Genomic DNA, 18,091 nt, shown 5'->3' on the forward strand with positions numbered 1-18,091 from the left:
CTCGAACTATATGCATTGAATCAGTCTGCACAACAGTTTTCTTCATGTCTATTTTTTGGAATGAACTCTTTATAGGAATAGCTTTACGAGAAATGAAAATGCTGTTCCACACGTATATGACTTTATTCAACTGAACACAAAGAAATATTTTTTATTAAATATATGACACTCATCCATACAAACATGTTGAAGCTTTAAAAAGCACACACATCCATCACAAATGGGGTTAATACATGTTTCTGAAGTGAAATGATATGTTTGTCAGAGAAAATTATTCATGTTTCAAACATTTTAACAAAATTAAAATCAAATGTATAAGAGCGCTAAATTTACATAAATATGATGAAATGTGACAGATTGATCATTTAAAACCTCATTGGTTCTTACGTGCCTCATTATCATATCACAACTAGAGAACCAATGAGATTTGATTTGAAGTTATGGACATGCAATCATATTTTATCACTCTTCTGGCTTTAAATTCGGCAAATAAGTTTAAAATATTAATCATTGTTTCACTTCAAGACGTTTGTCAAAACCAGCGCAACGCTTTGATTTTCAAATCAAGTTTCAGCAATACGGTACAGAATATGGTCTACTTTTATGAGATTTATATACAGTATATATATATATACATATTTACTGTATGTTTGACAGACACAGTCACATTTGTAATATAAACAATAGTTGTGTGAAGAATCTTCAGCATGTCAGGAATGACTTTAGGTTGAGTAAATGATGACAGAATATTGATTCTTGAGTGAAGACTGTTCTTTTAGCATGAGACATTGTTCGTCTTCTGTAACATGAACAGCTGCTAAACTGCTGCTTTGGTGATCGGACAGAATAACGTCGCCTTGGAAACAGTTTACATGGCATTTAATATTTTTGTCAAGCTGCCATGTGCTGATAAATATTCTGTCAAGACAGTTTAGGTGCTGACTAAGACACCGCAGTCACAGTGCGACCAATGCATACTGCATTGTACTGCGAATGGAGACATTCAGAAACATGACTGAATATTAGCTCGAGGTGTTCCTGATGTACTACACAGGTGTATGAGAGAATGAGTCAACAGCAAGAGAGTAAACTGTCTGTGAGACAGGGTGGAGGCAGCTCATGGCGTGTTCTCATTCTCACTGTTTTTTGTGTATAGGCAAGATACATTTTCAGCTGTCTTTACAATTGTTGAGGTGTAGCAATGTACACGTTTAGAGGTAACGTCGCTCACATTATTCTGAGTTAAAACGCTTGAAGTTTAGGCACATTCATACACACCTCTTTAAGACAGCTGACCTTCATTTACTCATTTGAGAAACGATTTAATCCAAAGCCACATTTTATTAGTTACCCTGGGGCATTTGCCCTGCTTTTTCAATGCTCTACCAGTTGAGCAACAGAGTACCGCTACAGTCTTATGAGAAAATATCTAGGGTGGTAAACAGATGGGTGTAGGGTCAAACCCAGTACTTTGGCAAAGTCCGTTTACGGAAGTCTTGCCACTCGGCGCCTCTGAGCAGCTATTTACGTCATAAGTCCACAGTCCTGTCTACTTGAATGGGGGCAGGCAGATATTTCTAAAATCTAAAATATTATTGGTTTCATAAATATTTATGGTTTCAAAGATATTTGGAGCACCTAACCCCACCCCCGTCCTAAACCTAACCACTTTTCAACCATATACAACTCTACACACGAATAAAAGTCACTGGCATTCATTGCACAAACAGACAAAAAACAAACAACTCGCATTGCAGACCTGTTCAACCAAAACAGTACGATAATTTTATACGGAAAACTCTGTCCGTCAATGCATGCAGTCAGCAGCTCCCGTTAAAATATAAACCAGAACGGGAGCCAATACCGCTTCACGTTCAAAGCAGACGTAATGACGCAATCTCAGTCACAAGACACACGAGAGTGGATGCTATTACACAAACGAAACTGACGTAACTCTTTCTTCTTGCCGTCAGTTTTTTACAATCTGGTCACCGGACCTGAGATGTACGGCGGATGGTGATCGCTTTCGCATCTGTTCCTCATACTAATCGATCGTTTGGCTTTGGTACAGTTATTTATATGAGGGTCACTACCGTCAAAAATGATTGACAATTAACATACTGTTTAGATTGGTGGTGGTTCTGTTCTGGGCATGGAGGAGAGTAATTTGCTCCTGAGCAACGCGATAAGCTGCTATTAGCTGAATGAATTTTAAACGGAAGCTGCGATTGCATCATATTTCTATAGGTAGAGGAGGATCCCCCAACAGAACCATAGGCGGCCCAATCACCTTATAGGAGTAGAGCAGCAGCTAAGGGGGCTCTTCTGTAGAGGCATAAAGAAGAGCAGCATTCCCCCTGCAGGTAGGCCTGTCACGATAAGAACTTGTTTGACCGATATATTGACCCAGAAATTACTGCGATAACCATAGGCTATTATTGACTATTTTTTTAATGAAAAATGACAATAATATAGCATGACACACAAACACTTGTTTAGAGCATAAAGAACTTAATTGTAAGAATATTAAAATCATATAAATGGAATGTAAGTAAACAATAACCCTAAATAAACTAATAGTAATTAATGGAACTTTTGCTGAAACTCGACAAGTAGAACATTGTTACTGTCACGGTTTTCAAGGAAAGAAAACAATAACTTTAATAGACTAAACGCACACATAACAAAAACCCACGATGGGGTAAAACGCAACTAAACAATACAAACTTCAAAAACAAGACTTCCCACGAGGGGGCTAAAAACAAGGGAACAGGATAACTAAACTTACACGCACACAACTAAAGACAGAACTAGGGAGACACGGCAACAAGACAAGACAAGGTAAGGTAAGGTAAAGTAATCCACATGGTAGTTTTCAGCAAATGAATGAAACATACGACAAGGTCACAAGCAAAACGAGTCAGCACAGGACAGCAAACACAAGGGCATTAAATAGGGAGACTAACAAAGGATAATTAACAAGGGGCAGGTGTTGGGAATGAAACACTGATGGGATGCTAACGACGGCACGAGGGGGCGGGGTCAAAGACGAGACCGGAGAGAGTGCATGGCAAGCCAAAATAACAATACCACGTCTCTCTCCACATTAAACACTTGGGTCTGTCATGATTCTGCTGCAAGACTATGAAAAGCATGACCAGAAGGGGCAGAACCATGACAGTTACATTATGTGGCGTTCGTTTTTAAAACAAGCATAAATTACAATATATCGCATAACCTAAACACGAGGTTATGTTTATATATCTAAGGAAAGAACCGATACATTGATTATCGCGAGAGGTCTAACTACAGGAGGAGAGAGGCAGCAAAGGAGTGCTCTAGAGCAGGGCTAGTCAACTGGCGGCCCGCGGGCCAAATGCGGCCTGTCAATCATCTTTACCTGGCCCGCCTTAACATTTCAAATAAGTGGAGAGACTTTAAGAACGGTGTGCTTTAAATGCACGTCCTCCTGAGACACCACATCTTTAAAAGTCCAAAACGCTGCTACATTCAAATCGAAAGTAATTCCCGCGGCTCATAATGATTTACATCTTATAAAGCGATTTGATCGGTCAGTCCAAGAAACTTAATGCTATTTACAACATTATAATCAGCAATGCATTGCACAGGCAATCGGTTTGCTCACGCGATAGGTCGTTTTCTAAAACGCGTTTTGTGCCCTTGAAAGTAGGCTAACTGTAGGAAGGGTACACCACGTGAACGGTTGTCTCAGATAAGGGGAAAACGGTGTTGTTTTTATTACTGCATTCATTATGAATAATGGCTATTTTTACGAAAAACAGCTGTTCATCTCCCCCCAGAACTCGCACTATACAAAGGATCTGCCCTATAAGTGCGTGGGGCGCATGAATGCGATCAGAATTCACCCGAAGATGTGATAATAGCGTTCAGTTTCTTGCACAGATCAATTGACTCGCTTTATAAGACGCAAATTTAACGTCACAAGGGGCAGGGATTACCTTTGTGTTGAATGTATTTGCGTTTTTTACTTTTATTGATTTAACTTTAATTAATTCAACCAAATATCTTCATAAATATCTTCTTGAAAAAACAATGCCACCCACATCTTGGATGTACTGGAGAACTGTGGGGGAGTAAATTAGTAGCAATTTTGGGGTAAAGTAATGCATTAAGGAATATAAAATACAGTTAAAAAGACAATATCCCTTTTAATTTAATATCATGAAAAGGCACAATACTGGATGCAATATTTGTGTGCATGTTTTAATATATGACCTATAAGTAACAGCAACAAAAACAGTATAAAAGGAACAAAACAAAATAAATAACCGTAATACAAAATAACAGAAGAAATGAGGATATGGTAAAAAAAAACTGGCCCGCATAATTTTGGAGTCTGGCCCTCAAAGAAAAGTAGTTGAAGACCCCTGCTCTAGAGCATTTAAAAAGAGTGGCAGCAAGGGAGTGCTCTTAAGCAAAATCCGTTAACGGAAGTCGTACCACACGGCGGCCATGTTTGCAACGCCTCTGGGCAGCTATTTACGTCTTAGTAAATCCACAGTCCTATCTACTTGAATGGGGGAAGGCAGATATTTCTAAAATCGCTGGCCAAATTCACAAACAAACAGCATATTTCTGATCAATAATTAAACATGACTTGAACTGCATTATAGCATTAAATTGTGCTTAAAATCACGTTTTTCAAGGTCGCCTCATCTACTGTGCCTGTGCAGGAGGCCCCCCTCACGAGAGGCCCGCCACAGAGAATCTTCAGTCTTTACTGATTGACGATTGGCTCGTTTTACTGGAAGGCGGGACTTCCTTCGTCAGAGCGACCATATTGAGCGTTGCACTCCTCGCCATTCATTGTAACAGCAGTAGCGCATCTTGTTAATCTTAATATCTTTGTTTTAAGCATTTAAGGAGCGGCAGCAAGGGAGCAACTTTGAGCAGTGAGCATAAAAACTTGAGAGATTGATGGAGGGTTAAAAATATAACATAACCAGCCGAGACCTGAATGTTTTATTTCCATATTCTTCCGTGTGCCTTAAATTGTTCGGGGCGTGCTAATCTCAATTGAACGCTTTTCTAGATTACTTCCAAAGTAAGCGGTTTATAATCAATCCAGCGAATTTGCGTGTAGTGCACGAGCTTGAATCTGAGGTAAACTCTGTCAGAAATATTTCCCTCTTGCTAAATTCTTAATTACACCATTCCTGCGCAGTTTAATTGATTGCTTCATATTTCTGGTAGAGGAGGATCAGCTGATGCAAGCTTGATTTATGTGACGCGCCAGAACTAACGCTATACGCTTGGTTTTTTTTGAAGGACACTGTGACTGCTTGTATCTTGCGTTATATATTGTATAATAAATAAACTTAGATTACTTGCTTAAACTGCCTGAATAGCTTCACTTAAACACAATTATCCTGGCTGCTAAACAGAAAATCAAACCCCAACACGTCATCATTGCAAAATCACACCCCAATATATCATTGTTTCATAATGACAGTAAAATCTGCGTGCCCATTGCGTCTGCGTGATGATGCTAATGGTTTCTCATAGAAAGCAACGGATTACCCCGCACGTCAAAAACCGATGCCAAAGGGGTACTCCACGCGTTAAAAAACTGCCTGAACGTCAATATGTGACCAGCCGGGAGTGAGAATGTGTTTAATGTGACGTATCTGAGTGAAAAGGCTCATGAAATGAGACGAAAAATGTGGGGTGGGATTTAATTTCGTCGAGATTCGAGAACTGATTGAATCATTGGAGGTCGGGAGTTGCTAACAAAATGCCTCGCACACAAACGCAAATTCACTGTTATATTGTAAGAACCTTCCATGGGATCGCTGCTTACCTCCGGGCCACCAGGGGGCGATCCTGTCCAGATTCTTTCTCAACAATGCTCTAATCAAGCTTGATGTGCTACACCTGGGTTTTAACCCTATTTAAAGGGACTCATGTTATGACTCATTGTTCAGTCTTGAGCCTATGCTACCTGTTGTTGTGGATGGTAACATTGTAGCAATCTATTGGTTTTTTGGATTCTAAGTTTACCTTGTTGGAATACTGCTTTTGTTTTTGTTACTTCTTTTTCGAGTAAACACTACCTGTTGCTGGAAAACTCTTGACTCCTAGTTTTGACTATCTCTGCTCTTGGATTTGTTAAAGCCTACTACCTAGCTCAGTTGGTTAAACTGGTGGCAATACAAGCGGGAGAACCGGGTTCGATTCCTACCTGGAGCGGACTCGTTACAGCAAGACTGAACCAAGAAAAATGAATCCAGCGGAGGAAGCTGCACCACCCTCTAACGTTGATCGTATTTTGTCTGCCCTTGCAGGACAAGCAGCAGCCATTCAGCGACATGACCAGGTACTCACCGAGATTCTTCAACAATTGAGCCTTCAGACGGCAGCGCCTGCAACCCCAGACCCTCAACAATTGTCCAGGAATCCTTCTCAAGTGGTGATAGCATCCCTGGCAGAGCCGAAACTTCCAGCACCAGAACGGTTTGATGGTAGCCCGGAGAAATGTCGTGGCTTTATCACCCAGTGTACCCTGGTGTTTCAACTGCAACCTGGCAGCTTTCCCACGGAGAACAGCAAAGTGGCCTATATGATCACTCTTCTTACCGGCAGAGCATTAACCTGGGCTTCGGCACTGTGGGAGCAGAGATCCACACTCACCGCAGACAGTGGTCGTTTTATAGATGAGATGAAGAAGGTGTTTCATCACCCGGCCAGCGTGGGAGATGTGGAGTATCGCCTGCTGCAGCTTTCTCAGGGCACTCGGACTGTGGCGGAGTTCGCCATAGAATTTCGCACCCTGGCTGCAGAGAGTGGGTGGGATCAACGAGCACTTAGGGCTACATTCTACCAAGCCTTGTGCCCCGAACTCAAGGATGAGTTGGCTTTCAGAGATCCTGCACCCGATCTGAAGGCTCTTATTGAGATGGCTATCCGAGTAGACTTTCGTCTCAGAGAACGGCAACAGGAACGAGATCGAGGGGCGAGTGTGTATTTCCCCCAGGAGCCCCTCAGAACTGATGAACGATTCTTGAGAACCAGGAATCTAGAGGAACCAATGCAACTTGGTAGGTCCAGACTCGACCGGGCAGAGAGGGATCGACGGATGAGGGAACGCCGCTGCCTATACTGTGGTAATTCTGGCCATTTTCGATCCAACTGCCCCGATTTGTCGGGAAAAGCCAGCTCTCGTCCAGGAAAAGGGGAACTGGGTCGAGAGTAGATCTCCTCTCCCCTTCTGTAACCCTTGGAATTATTATTCGAGCTACGATTTCACATAACAATCAGCGTCACCAGATGGGGGCATTCATCGACTCTGGAGCAGCTGGAAACTTCTTGGATCTGGAGGTAGCCAAGGAGCTGGGCATCCCAATTGTTCCTCTTCAAAGACCCCTTAACATCACAGCTTTGGATGGCAGACCTCTGGGCTCAGGACAGGTCAGTCATTGCACTTCACTTCTTCATTTCGAGGTTGGGGACCATAAAGAGTGTATACAATTTTTCCTCACCCAATCACCAGAACTTCCTCTAGTTCTTGGTTATCCCTGGCTAACCTGTCATAATCCACAGATCAACTGGGCCGAGGGTTGTATCAAGAGCTGGGGAACTAACTGTTGTACCTCTGCGTTCTCCCTTTGTCATTCTCCGGAGATCCGAGGAACCATCCCAGAACCCTCTAACCTCCCCAGAGGCCCTGCAACAGCCAGACAAGACATGCCTAGCACGCGGGGACTATCGGTTTCTCATTTCAAACCCGTCTCCTCAAGACTCCCAACCCTTCATCCCGAGTCGTCCCGAACCTCCGAACCCACGGAGACACACAAGCTTTCCAGTTCAGAGACCCAGGCTAAGGTACCTTCCCCGCCCCTTTCCGAGTTATCCCGAGTTCCTCCGGAGTATGAGGATCTCAGAGAAGTTTTTAGCAAGTCTCGGGCCACCTCCCTGCCTCAGCATAGGCCATACGATTGTGGGATAGACCTGATTCCAGGAGCAGTTCCACCTCGGGGCAGACTTTACTCCCTTTCAGCCCCAGAAAGAATAGCCATGGAGAAGTACGTTAAGGATGCCCTGGAGAGTGGTTTTATCCGTCCTTCGATCTCACCTGCGGAAGCGGGGTTTTTCTTCATCGAGAAGAAGGATGGAGACCTCAAGCCATGCATCGACTATAGGGGTCTCAACAACATAACGATTAAGAATCGCTACCCTCTGCCCCTGATGACGTCTGCCTTCGAGATCCTACAGGGTGCTACCATCTTCACCAAGTTGGATCTCCAAAATGCCTACCATCTGGTCAGGATCCGAAGCGGTGATGAATGGAAAACTGCATTCAACACCCCGACAGGCCACTATGAATACAGGGTAATGCTGTTTGGTCTGGCTAACGCCCCCGCAGTGTTTCAGGCCCTAATTAACGATGTTCTCAGAGAAATGCTAGACAAGATCGTTTTCGTCTACCTTGATGACATCCTGATTTTTTCAGCCAATTACAAAGACCACATCCAACATGTCCGCCAAGTTCTTGCAAACTTGTATAGAAGGTTTATCAGGAACTTCAGCTCTGTGGCAGAACCTCTTACCGCGTTGACCAAGAAATCAGCTCAGCCATTCATGTGGACAGAAAAAGCAAACCAAGCATTTTCCAAACTCAAACATCTATTCACCTCAGACCCCATCCTAACACTCCCGGACTCAGAGTTACCCTTTGTAGTGGAGGTGGATGCCTCAGATGTGGGGATAGGGGCTGTGTTGTCTCAAAGGCCTAGAAGGGACAACAAGTTTCACCCTTGTGCTTATCTGTCTCGTCGACTAACTGCAGCAGAGAGAAATTATGACATCGGAAATCGGGAGTTGTTGGCGGTAAAGGTAGCCCTAGAGGAGTGGAGACATTGGTTGGAGGGAGCTAAGCATACTTTCCTCATTTGGACGGATCATAGAAATCTTACCTACATTCGAGACGCCAAGAGGCTCAATTCCCGCCAAGCACGTTGGGCCCTGTTTTTTAATCGGTTTGATTTTGTCCTCTAGGGTGTTCTGAGTGGTGCCATGTCTAAAAATTGTTGAAGATATGAAGACATTATGTTGATTTAACGTACAGATCTTGTCCAAATTTCAACGTTGATTTATAAGTGTTTCATGGTTACTTTTTCAATCGTTCAGCTTTCAACGTTGTATCAACGTTGTTTCAACGTTGAAACGAGAACTGACATTATTTCAACCATATTTCAACGTTGAAGGTCGGTCAAATTTACGGNCATACAGACCGGGGTCCAAAAATGCTAAACCTGACGCACTTTCACGGCAATTTGACGCACCAGAGGAAAACCCGAGACCAGAGCCCATCCTGCCATCCTCCCTAATGGTGACGGTTGTCCAGTGGGGCATTGAGACTGCGGTTAAGAAGGCCCAACAACAACAGCCAGACCCAGGTAATGGTCCACCTGGACGCCTCTTTGTACCTAACAGAGTTCGTTCAGATGTGTTGCAGTGGGCACATGATTCCCTTCCCTCTGGTCACCCTGGGGCCGCGAGGACGTGCAGACTCATCCGAAGGAGGTTTTGGTGGCCAAAATTGCAAGAGGATGTCCGGGACTTTGTTGCTGCTTGTACAGTATGTGCCCAGAACAAGGAATCCAGAGCCCACCCTCAAGGACTACTGCATCCCCTGCCCATCCCTAAGCGGCCATGGTCACATATTTCACTCGACTTCGTCACAGGCTTACCGAAATCCCAAGGTAATACGGCCTATCAAATTTACACTCTCAAAACTAATCGGGATGAGGATGGATGCGATTTTAAACTGTTGCGTTGTATTCTTGTCAAAAGTTGTGTGCGTGCCTTTTAAAGTAAGTTAATATTTCCAGTGTGTTTATAATGTTTGCCTTGTCATTATTCCCGTTTGATAATGGTTTGTTTGTTTGAAATGGATATATATATATATATATATATATATATATATGAAAGTAAGTTTGCAGATCTTGCTTCACGTGTATCTGCCAATTTTATGATTATTTCAACATTTTCGTCCATTTTTTATATTTGATCACTTTCATAATGTTTAATTGCTCCTTGAGCAAGTGCTTATTGACGCACGAGGCTGAGCGGCTCCGATTGTTGCCACGGTTACCGCTAAGTCTGTCAAATTTCAGTTGCTAAACATTTGTTTTACTACTGGTGCTGTATCAGCCCATATAACACATTTTCGCTTCACTTTATTTCCTTGCTCATTTATATGTGTAATTAATGCTTGCAATGTTTACTGGTTTATATTTATTGAAATGTCTGTGTTAGTGTTATGGTTTTGTCTTATAGAAAACCACTTACAGTTATGCAAGGAATTGTAGGAGTTGTTACTTGGGTGGATATACTTGGGATATTACCCTACACCATAACCAGACTATCAACTGGGAACATAGTTATATGCAACAAGCGCTAACTCAGCTATTGAAATGAAGACTTAAAATTTTTATAGTTTACATGCTGAAAACCGGTTGTCTTACATTAATAGGCCTAAATTAACCCAAAATCGGTTGCAACAAGGTGAGGTTTCCTGACCCGTACTTACTCTCAGGTCAATGGTAGAAGTTCATGTATGTTGTTCCTTTACAATCCGCAACTATGTATTAGTGATCATCTTATCTGTGCACATTTTCTCTACAGTTTGTGGTTTTAAAAGCAGTCAATGATGTTCCGAACATCAATAGATTTTGCTCGATATACTACATTTTTAAAAACAATACACTTAATAGTAGAGAATGTCCAGTATACTTGATTACTAGTATACTTCTTACTGTTAAAATCAAAGTGTGGTTTATTTGTCAAAATATTGAAAGTGTAGTAGCTTCAACTATTACAGCAGTGTGCTAATAAGAACTGTCACAATCATGAACATAATAACAATAATTATTTTAATTAATATATATTCATAAAACATGAAATAGACAATGTTAGAACTGAAAGTGCCCTATAAAATGTCAACGCAGGACTTGCATTTCAAAGTCAATATAAACATCTATTAGAACCAGAAAAGAAAACACCCAGTGGAGTAACTGAAATACTGCTCGTTCTCCTCTATGAGTGTGTTGAATTTTATGCGTAAGTTGTTACACTGTCAGAAGCTGGACTTCGAGTTCGCTGTAGATGGCTTCAGGGATCACAGCATCTTCTTCATCAGAATCAGAATCAGAATCAGAATCAGAAGAGCTTTATTGCCAAGTGTGCTTGCACACACAAGGAATTTTCTTTGGTGTTGGAAGCTTCTAGTACAGACATTCAACACAATGACAATACAATATAATACGATATTGTTAAAGCCTACTACCTAGCTCAGTTGGTTAAACTGGTGGCAATACAAGCGGGAGAACCGGGTTCGATTCCTACCTGGAGCAGACTCGTTACATATATCCTGTTCTTAAGTGTGTAAGAATTCAAGCCAGCGGGCATGCAAACTGGGTCCTTCGGGGAAAGTGAGAAAGACTTGAGGAGTGCAACCAAAAATGCACCTTTCCATCATGCTAATTGCTAAACGCTGCCATCTTTTCCTGGGCAGAAATCAGTCTCTGATAGCTCCACCCTCACGCCATTACTCGTGACAGGAAGTTGGGAGGAGGTTCATGTTTTTGATGAAAAATTATGAGAGCACATGAATAAAAAAAAATGATTTGCACAGATTAGTCAGTTATAGAAAAACACTACAACATCCCATAAAAAAGAGAGTTGTCAAACAGGGACTTTAATGCTTTTTAAAAAAGATTTGAGAAGCATTCTCAACAACAAACATTTGAAATAGCAACATGCAACATTGCACTTATGTTCTTGTTACATTACATGTTACAAAATATCAATCAAATGATATTACTTCGAGTTTATTAAGTGTACTCATGACAGTACTCCAAACTGTTTTGTACTGCATATTCTGGCAAGTGTGCAGGTCATTTAATGCATTCATGAAATCTGAAGCTGTGAACAGCAAACATATCAAATCCTGCACAGATAGTAAGGTAATAGTATGGTAGTGTGTACTGTTCCCGACACAGCCTTAACCTCAGGTTACTTCAGCGGGACCGAGCCTATAATAACTGTAAAACGCTTTGGATTAGTGCGACTGCTAAAATGACTACGCAACAGTATGTATTATTACATTATACCAATGATTAAAATCTCAAATGATTGTTAGGTTATCAAAGATCAAACCCTATTCAGACGTGTCTCAGACTTTTAAACTGGTTTGCCATCTGGGTTGAAGAAGGTGTCAGACAGTGAAATATATGGCTGTGTGTGGAGACTGTGATTTTATTAACATGCAGATTTACAGTCTTTTCAATGTGATCGTACCGGTTAATGTGGATGTTGGTGAATTGTTATAGATGAAAATAAGCTTTGGGTAGGAAGGCATTGGCTAGTATTGTCCTGGTGACTGGTATGGTACAGTATCTGTATTCAGTGTCTGGTAACAGGTTACAGCCCATCCCTGTTTTATGGATTATATGTAAATGGAGTCTGGTGTGTGTGACAGAAGAAAGTTAGAGGCCGTGAGCGATTGTCCGTCAGATGAGACGCTCAGACGTGATCCCACTGAGTGAATAAAATGGATTAGATCATCGGCTACAGAACATCCACTCCGCGGATGACAGATCTCAAGAGATGCCTGTACGTAAAGCACCTGCGATGATAACTAACAGCAAAACACTGAAGATGCACACAACTATGCCACGATGCTTTTTGATCTGGCAACGTCTTAAATACATAGGCTGCAAAAAACTGAGAGGCAGAAGTATATTATTTTTCTTAAAGGGCCAGTGTGTGAAATTTAGCGGCATCTAGCGGTGAGTTTGCGAATTGCAATCAACGGCTCACTCCAACCCTCACCCCTCCCTTTCTAAGCACTACGGAGGCTGACACAGACATCGTCTTGTTTTCACTTCTTTGTAAATGGAGGCAATGTATTTATGAAACACGTTAGAGCAGTTTGTCTGTTAAGGGCTACTGTAGAAACAACATGGTGAATTCAATGTAAAGGGACCCGGGCTGTATGTAGATAGAAATAGTTCATACATAACAAAAACATAACGCTGCATTATGTAATTTGTCTTAATACACCTCTGAAGACTAGTTATGGGTATTATAGTGCATTTCTGTCAGTAGATCCTCCAAAAAACGACACACTGCACCTTTAAGTTTTACAAAAACTTTGATTGTATAATTGAATAAATAAAAGCAGGTACATTTTTTTTGTGGCTGATTTATTTTGCGCTTGCTGTTGTTTTACTGTCACCTTACCTTGCATGTCTTGAATTTCCAGATGTTGTATTTTATCATTATGTTTGTTATGGCTGTACTGTTGTTTCTTCATAACAGATTAATTTATAATTCTGTGGCTGATTTGCTTGACTAAAAGATCAAATACATATTCTTCAAAAACAAACAAGTAAATAAATAATCTCACGATGCACACTACAGTATCCTTTGCTTTCTTTACATTAACTTTGACCCATGATTATCTTGCTTGCATTGGTTCAATTTGGAATACTCATAGAAATGACAGATTTCTGTTTTCATAATTCCAAGATTTGTATTTTTTAATTATTTAGTATTTATTTGATACCAACACAGTATTTATTTCAGATAGGTTTCATCCATGTTCATTGCAGAAAGAGAAAAACTTGCAATAATACCATGTATTTCAATACCATATACTGTGTTTTATTTATTAATGTATTACTATTATTTTTATATCATAATGTAGGTAAAGCTGCTTTGCAACAATGAAAATTGTGAAAACTGCTATTTAAATCAAACTAAAGTGAAAAGCCTTTACGCAAGATGTTTTGGGAACAAAATGAAATGAATTGACTTTTTTAAATAAATATTTTATTTTCAATGAAAATAAATACATTTTCTTAAGATAGAATCAACAACATTTCAAAAGCATTTGAGGGAGCACAGCAACAGCAAATAACAGCACACCGTTTGGAAGAGAACATACAATCTCATTTTTGTCCAGACAAAACCAACCTGCTGCTGACACTCTGAACTGATCTGTGGGGAGGGTTACGCGAGTCAACATTTCAAACATTCCTCATTTAAGAAAAAAAAATCCTGTTACACGATGCCATTTTCTCAAATTTCCAAGCGTGGCAAATAAAAGGCCACAGATAACTAGGGAAGACACCGTAGTCTCTACAGATACAGAAAATACAACAAACTGAATCAATGTGATAAGCTTAATATCCCTTCATTATGTTATAAAGCCCTAAACAACCAGCCAAATTTGAGTTACAGAACACAAGATATGATCCGTTTGGTTCTCTCCGTTTCCTTGTTTGTGCTTTTTTCCCTTTCGGTGACCATTGTGCACTCGTCTGATGCTGTACGTACAGAAACGAGCCAGCCTGGGGCTCTAGCTCTGATGGAACAGATTAACCTACTAGTACTGTATGCTGTGCTATTTCTATACCAACCCAACCCCCACAGAGTCCTGAACAGAACAAACTACCAACACAACACCACAGGAAGTTCTCAAACCCCTCACCCCACCACAACACAATAAACAAAATGTCCATTTTGTAATTATTGGACCATCGGACATGACCTGACAAATCAAGAAATTGGTACAATGGTGAGCATCAAACGACAGCTGAGCAATGTTGACATTCGAGATGATTTAGACACAAGTGAAGTCACACGTATGTGGCCTGATGAGAGCATAGGAGCGAATGTCATCTTTTTCTCTTTAAATCGTACAAAAACAAGAATCCTCTGTTCATGGTTCGAGGTAAGAGTGTCAACGGTGAGTAGTTAGCAGTATCAGTATGGTGTAAGACACTATAAGGCAGTTCTACAGTTCAGACTCATGTGCAGGGAGATCAGACTCAACATTTACGCAGAAATATATACCCCAGAATATAGGACACATGAGTGTTGAATTGACTAAAGGCAGAAAAAAAGAAACATCATCATCCCGTTAACCATTTCCGACATCATTAAGAGCTCTTTTTTAAAGCCAGCTTCACCTATTTTGAAGTACCAGCCTTCATTTCCCACACAAACATCATCTTTCAAGTCTTGGCGTTAGTTTGACAAAAGGCAGGTTTCTGCATCGCGTCTGCTTTTTGGTAGGCATCATACATAAATACATTTCTAAATGCTATCGACTCCAACTTCCCCTTAGGGGGCAAAGCGGTTTCTGTGTTGTTCCACGCAGACTCCTTTTTCCACCATGTGAATGTACATTCGACCCCGGGCAGTCGGTCAACATCAACCTGAAGGGACAAGACGTCAAAGCCACACTTCAGCTGGCCAATCTTAGTACCCAGTTCTTCTTCGAAATCTTTGCCAAGTATTCTTTAAGAGCAAACAGATTGACATTGTCTTGGTGATCGAAGCCTTTCTCTGCTCGAGGGACCAGAACCTCGGCCGTCCTTTCAGCAGCTGACAGTACTGGGCTGCTGCTTGCACACAAAGTCCGAGAAAAAGTCAAACTCATTTTGTCCTAGAAAAAGCTCAGGCAGTTCTTGGACGCGGTCCAAGCCGAGCTCCAGCACTAAGGACGTTAGAACCTCCTCATCAATCAAGTCCATGTCCATGACGTTGAGGCCCAACGCCGGTCCACCCATCCCCATCTGCATGCCCGCCAACTGAGCGGGACCCATTCTGTGCTGGACGTTTCCCATGTGGTGCCCGTTGATGGGCCCGTGCGGGTGCACGTTGTACTGGGTGTTGAGTTTCTGAAGATGCATGCTAGCCATGAGCTGTTGAGATGCTGTGAGACCTCCTCCGCCCATGTACTGCTGTGGGTTCTGGTGCATGTGATGATGTTGTGCCTGAGGATGTCCCTGCTGCTGCTGCTGCTGCTGATGATGATGCTGCTGTGGATTCGGCCCCCCATACATCATGTTGGCTTGCTGCATTTGGTGGGGGTGTCCACCGCCCATCTGGCCATTGATGTGACCGTTCATGACGCCGTTCATCGCATTCCTCTGCCTCATGGCCGCCTCCATGGAGCTCTGAGGACCCCTGCCGTAGTGCATGAGCTGCCCGTTGGGAAGGGTTCGCAGGCCGGCCTGGGGTCCGTGTGGGGAAGGGCCGTTCATTCCCATGCGATACCCGTGCAGGCCTCCGCCGGCGGAGCCGTGGGTCATGGGCATCATCATGTGTTCGGCCATGGCTTCTTAACTGCAGAGATATGAGAAGAATGTTAGCCATGGGGAGCAGCACTCGACGTCGGCTAAAACACTTCTAGAAAGCGCATAAACTGACAACAATGTAAACCTAACACAAGGAATGTTCATGTTTCTAAATCGATCGCAGTTGACTTAAGCGCTTCCAAAAGCTTGACACATTGCTCTTAAACGCTTGAAGAAAGCAGCAGTAGAGCTCTTCACAGAAGATTTAGAGTCTACAGGAGCCTCCCGGAGGATCAAAACAATAACATGCGGCACGGAAGCGCTAAGTGCTCAGCAAACAAAGCCAGCCAACCCGCTGCCTGATACATGCCAGCACGAGATAGTGACAAAAAGAAACCATGGATGGGATCTTCTTGCAAAACATGACAACGTTTAGGATTTTGGAAGAGGTGTTTTGGATTCAAACTGTCAATGCAACTATAATGAACTGTTCATCTGTTTGCATACGTCACATGGATCGCAAATATCATAACACTGATGAAGATCCTTCTTCCTATTTCATACCATTCTCCTCTTCTTTTATATTTTCAAAACCACAGTCGGATTTATTGTTACTAAATGTGTTGTTATGGAATATGGATTCATTCAAGAGGTCCAGAGCTACAAATCATAATGGGCGTATTAACTTATTTTTGGAAGTGCACATTTCAATCTACGATGAAATAAATGTAGGAGATGACAGAAAAAAAGTATTATGGGGTCGACCTCACCTCATATCTCTCTTTGTCTCTCTACATAAAGCAATGCTTTCTATCTCTACTAAAATGAGGTCAGACGGTGTTGAGAATTGAAATAGAAATACTTGCATTTACACTGAATTCATTGCGTATTTATACACAGAAAACTTTAAGCGTCTCCTACACTGACTAGCTCAACTAAAAGATCTTTATTCTCAATACAGCAAATAATAAAAGAGAGACTGACACTGAAAGACACTGACAATAACTTACTATACCATGTTCTCTTTCATTGAGACAATGTTACACAAAACACATTTAGGTCAAGAAAATTAAAATGACATATTTAGAGTTGAACACCTTCTAAACCAGAATACAAAAAGAACACCTAAACTCTCCAATCATGTGTCCAATATTACAATTGTTATTAAATCTGTGACATTACATAGAGGTTTGAAATACAGAAATACAGTATCACACATCTCTTACTCTTCTAAATAAAAAAAGCAGGTCCAGTCAACGAAGCAGAATATAAGAGTGATGAGCTGAAATGAAACACATACCGTGAAATCGATGATGTTCTTGTAAAAAAGCTCTTTTGTCTTGCGTGTCTCTTTCAAGCCGCCGCACGTATATCCACTGTGTGCTGCTGAGCGCTTTCTGAGCCAGCAGGGATTACACACACACATACATAAAGACACAGAGCGTGGGCAGGGCTATCTCTAACCCCTCCCCCTGTCTGCTGTGATTGGCTCTTCCTCTAATCTTAGACGTCACTGGTCAATTGTTCACATGGCCTTCGTTTTTATGTGCTGTTTAAGTCCTCAGCAATAACACATCAAGCCAAATATCACTCATTTGGGGAAACATCACATATCTTGATTTAAAATTCAATTGTTTTTTCTTTATTTATTCATATGTTCACCTGTAGGATTATGGGTTTTATAGATCTATGAACATAAATTTGTGGGCCGACTCAGAAAACTCTTTCACCACGGCTTCATTCTTTGGTTTTCTTCAGGTTGTTTGTAATAATGCTTTTCCAGTAAAATAAGGTCTGTTGTGTGTTTTAGGACTGATGATGTTATTATGACAAAGTCCTCGTAGGACAATTAAACCGATGTTTTTTCAGATTGGCACCTAGTCTTTGCTGGTGTTAACATAAACGCAGGCTGTGGCATTTCTTCTCTTATGCAAATCATTGTTTACCATTTTAAAGAG

At 41.5% G+C, this 18,091-nt stretch overlaps 1 protein-coding gene across 1 annotated transcript; it reads right to left on the bottom strand.

Moving 5' to 3' along the window:
- Positions 1 to 13,853: 13,853 nt before the first annotated feature.
- Positions 13,854 to 17,544, bottom strand: cited4a (Cbp/p300-interacting transactivator, with Glu/Asp-rich carboxy-terminal domain, 4a). The gene is made up of 2 exons (XM_057354203.1): positions 17,434 to 17,544; positions 13,854 to 16,182 (listed from the first exon to the last, which is right to left on the bottom strand). Exon 2 carries the CDS (start codon positions 16,170 to 16,172, stop codon positions 15,432 to 15,434), a length of 741 nt encoding a protein of 246 aa, XP_057210186.1. The 5' UTR covers positions 16,173 to 16,182; positions 17,434 to 17,544; the 3' UTR covers positions 13,854 to 15,431.
- Between the last annotated feature and the right edge of the window lie 547 nt (positions 17,545 to 18,091).

Source organism: Triplophysa rosa, linkage group LG16 (assembly GCF_024868665.1).
Source record: "Triplophysa rosa linkage group LG16, Trosa_1v2, whole genome shotgun sequence".
NCBI lineage: Eukaryota > Metazoa > Chordata > Actinopteri > Cypriniformes > Nemacheilidae > Triplophysa > Triplophysa rosa.

Excerpts from the sequence above, each read along its gene's own strand:
- cited4a (XM_057354203.1), bottom strand. The coding sequence starts at position 16,172 with ATGGCCGAACACATGATGATGCCCATGACCCACGGCTCCGCCGGCGGA.